The sequence below is a fragment of the Euphorbia lathyris genome, chromosome 8, assembly GCF_963576675.1.
Source record: "Euphorbia lathyris chromosome 8, ddEupLath1.1, whole genome shotgun sequence".
Classification (NCBI taxonomy): Eukaryota; Viridiplantae; Streptophyta; class Magnoliopsida; order Malpighiales; family Euphorbiaceae; genus Euphorbia; species Euphorbia lathyris.
Genome location: NC_088917.1, coordinates 43,682,880 through 43,686,417, shown reverse-complemented (window position 1 = coordinate 43,686,417; position 3,538 = coordinate 43,682,880). Strand labels below are relative to the sequence as shown.

General features: G+C 35.8%; 1 protein-coding gene across 4 annotated transcripts; it reads right to left on the bottom strand.

The window, feature by feature from the left end:
• Positions 1-276: 276 nt before the first annotated feature.
• Positions 277-3,278, bottom strand: LOC136203513 (signal recognition particle 14 kDa protein). 4 transcript variants are annotated; one of them, XM_065994681.1, is made up of 5 exons: positions 3,074-3,278; positions 2,748-2,846; positions 2,341-2,434; positions 2,132-2,241; positions 277-712 (listed from the first exon to the last, which is right to left on the bottom strand). In XM_065994681.1, the coding sequence occupies exons 2-5, from the start codon at positions 2,748-2,750 to the stop codon at positions 530-532; spliced, it is 390 nt and encodes a 129-aa protein (XP_065850753.1). In that variant the 5' UTR covers positions 2,751-2,846; positions 3,074-3,278; the 3' UTR covers positions 277-529. The 4 variants fall into 4 exon arrangements, with proteins under 4 accessions (XP_065850753.1, XP_065850751.1, XP_065850754.1 ...); XM_065994679.1 differs by having other exon boundaries at positions 2,748-2,816; XM_065994682.1 differs by lacking the exon at positions 3,074-3,278 and adding an exon at positions 2,916-3,067 and having other exon boundaries at positions 2,748-2,816.
• Between the last annotated feature and the right edge of the window lie 260 nt (positions 3,279-3,538).

Sequence of the window (3,538 nt, the reverse complement as noted above, 5' to 3'; positions counted from 1 at the left end):
ACAATGAAAACCAGAAAATCAATCAAAAAGCTACTTTCTTTTCTTAATCAACCCTTAAAAAGGATCAGTATCAGTATAACGATTATTTGCAACTCAGATCAACATAATTTAAAACCATAAGAATAACAAAGTCACAACAAATGCAAAGAGATTATCCTATAAGTTCAAAGCAAATACTATTCGCTATGTGGAAATTTATCACCTTCAAACGGTCAATCTTGTGAAAATGCTATCTTACCATAATTTCCGAAGACAAATATTGCTAAAAACCAAAACTGACCAACAAAACAAGGTATTTGCAACTCTTTTTCAATATTTGTTCATGTCTACCTGAAATTGAATTCAACAAACGAGAGGTGAAACAAAAACCCATCTTCCAGACTCAGTAATTGCTCAACATCGAGCCATTTCAATTTGCAATTACTGGGAACACACAAGTCAAAAGTCTAGCATCCTCATACTAAACGGCGTATTCCAAGAAAATAAAAGGTTTCCAATTTACTAACAAGCTTCAATAGGAGAAGCACCTTCAGGCCTTCTTTGGTTTCTTTGAGCCACCTTCTAGTTTATGTTTCTTTGACCCACCTTCTAGTTTATCTGCCCCTGTAGCCTTTTTCCTGTCCTTCCTCTCCCTTTTCTTTAAAGCTGTCATATGGGCCTTGAGAATTGTTGCATACGAAGCTTGAAAGCGTTGGTGATCTCTTGCCCCAACCTTCCCAACAAAAGCAAAAACAGAGAATTAGCCAAAAGTCAACAAATTATACATCTTTACCAGGAAATACAAGGAACATACAACCACATCAGCGGTGATCAAGCCTACTCAATTATAAGAGTAGGCATAATAGAATAGCACAATTTTATCAATAAGATGCTCAAATTCTTTAATTCTACTAGATCTGTGTACAAACATGTGCAAAGGCAGCACATCGATAACCTAAATGAGCCAGCAACAACAAAAACAACAACAACAACAACAACAAAGCCTTAGTCCCGAAATGATTCGGGGTCGGCTAACATGAACCATCATATAAAACCGTGAAATGAGCCAGGAACATGTTAATTTCAAATTTCCAGTAGATACACCCAAATCCTCATGCTCACATCACAAAATTAAAACATAAAATAGATCATGAAACACAACTCTGTTAACTCAATGACACTAAAATTGTTTTATTGCAATCGCATCCCACAGCTTATATCTCAAATATTTCTACATCATTGAACCCAATTATAAATGCATGAACTACAATTATTATGACGGAAAGGGGCTATTACTGTTTTTACTCCTTGTTTGGGCTTTTATGACACATTGAGTGCAGAGCTCTGCGGAGCTTGGTCGGGCTTCCAACTGGCTTGGGATAGGAGGTGCAGCAATAATGATTTTGCAGATTTATTCCCAGGAGGCTATCGATCTCATATTATTGAGATCCTCATCAACAAGCTCTTATCATCTCAGCATCTCCTCCATAAAAAATTTGCTGGAGAAAGATTGAGATACTGGCATCCAAAAATCATCAGGATGCATAATGTTTTCACTGGCTATCTCAGAAAGCTTTTGAAGGTGAGCTGGGTTTGAAGATCTTAACTGATCCCCTCCTAACTTAGATAACCTTCTTAGTAAGGATTTCAATGGTGGGAGAGGTTTCAATACATCTACTGTTTAGTCTGTTCCTATAGCATTGCTGGCTTTATCATCACAAAAAAAGAAAAAAAAAAGAAAAACAATTGAGGGGAGTACAATTGCTGACTTCCAGTGACCAATCAAAGGACACCCGCAAAACAAATCCTCTAGGGTGGCAAATTATTTTGTTAGCAACCAATGAAAAGCAAGCATCACCACCACATCCAATCGACTCTTGTTGCAACAAGTTATTTCAAATCACGAATGCTTGCAAGATTTTGCTTTACCTCAAATAGAAGATTTGAAAACCTTCCCATCTAGACTACAAAGTGAGTAAATGAAGTTGGTTCTTTCTCACCATAAGCGAGTTGCCAGATAACCAAACTTAAGTTCGCATAGTACTTCTGCACTTCCAGTACAGTTCCATAACATTCAAATCAATAAATCTAAATGCTCGATCTCTAGTTTAGAAAAGAAATATGCATGAGTTTAAAAGGGAAAGATGCATACTGAAGTAGAGATTGTCTTTTTGCCATCAGTTGCACGGATAAGGCATCTATACTCAATGGGTTCCCCAGCACTAGCCATTTTATTCCTTTGCAGCTTAGACTTCAATGAAGCTAAAAGAAACCAAAAATGCAAGAAGTAATCAACATCCACCATATAATCTTCATTAAACAGATGAAAACAAAGAGAAACACAAAGAAAGATATACTCACATCGTTTCAGAGTGACCCAAACAGACCCTTTTTCAGTAGTGTGTTCAAACATGCTTGTAAGTTCATTAAGAAACGGGTCTAGCTGTAGCAGAACCTAGCATAAGCAAATTACCACAATTCACAAATTTTTATGAGCCATAAGCGAGAAAAACCCAAAGTTGATGATAACTAGGAAGAGAAAATTTATGAATAGCAGAAAACCCAAACAGAATGCAGATTCTAAACGCCCAATTTCAAAACCTTCATGTTTCCACAGACAGCAGATTCAAAATAAGTATATTCAATATTAATAAATAAATTTGGAATAAAAACCACTAATTGGCTAATGAAATTCCATGATGATACCTATCATATATGTAACCACTGTCTGCATATACTTATAATAAAAAAGAGGGATCCAGGGTTACCATGATCAAGGGATCGATTGAGATCTCTACCGCAGCAAAGCTATCACCCTCAACCCAACACGTCAATGACTTGCGAGAGAGAAAGAACGCTTCTGTCAGCTGAATAATTTTGTCATCCGGTACCAAATTACTAACAAACTTGCAGTTTAAATTAATTAAAATCAATACCAATGCAATCTGTGACTCAAACTGTTAACACAAACCAACTGAACTACGAGTGGCGACTGCGAAATGACCTATCAATTCTCAACCCGTTTATGTGTTGAGATACCGTCTCATCCCAAATCCGTTTATAAATACATCAAACTTCTCATTCCTTGAATTACCTGTTAATTATGCGAATCCGTAAGTAGCAATAAGAATTTTGTATCTAACTTCTAGAATGTTATTTGTTGTATTCTCTTCAGGAGACCGACGACAAACGAAGACCAAGGGGCCGGCGAAAATTTTATAGCTAGGGCAGTCCGGTAGAGAGGTCTGGGATCTCTGATTTTGATTTATCACTTTTTGTTTACCGAACAAAACTTTTTCTTTTTAATGACTTTAATTCTTTTAACTTCCATACTCTAATATCTAATCTTCAAATTTTATTAATATCTCCCTAAAATAAACTTTAAACTTTCATTTTTTATAAAACAAAAAATTGAAGTTTTTTTCTGAAAAAGAGAATGATATATTATGAAACCGAATCAAATTCGTTATAAAGGAAAGAGGAGGATATCCACACATTCACCTTTACAAGCCGTATCAGTTAGAGGGTGGCAATTTCTGACACGAAAATATGATTTATA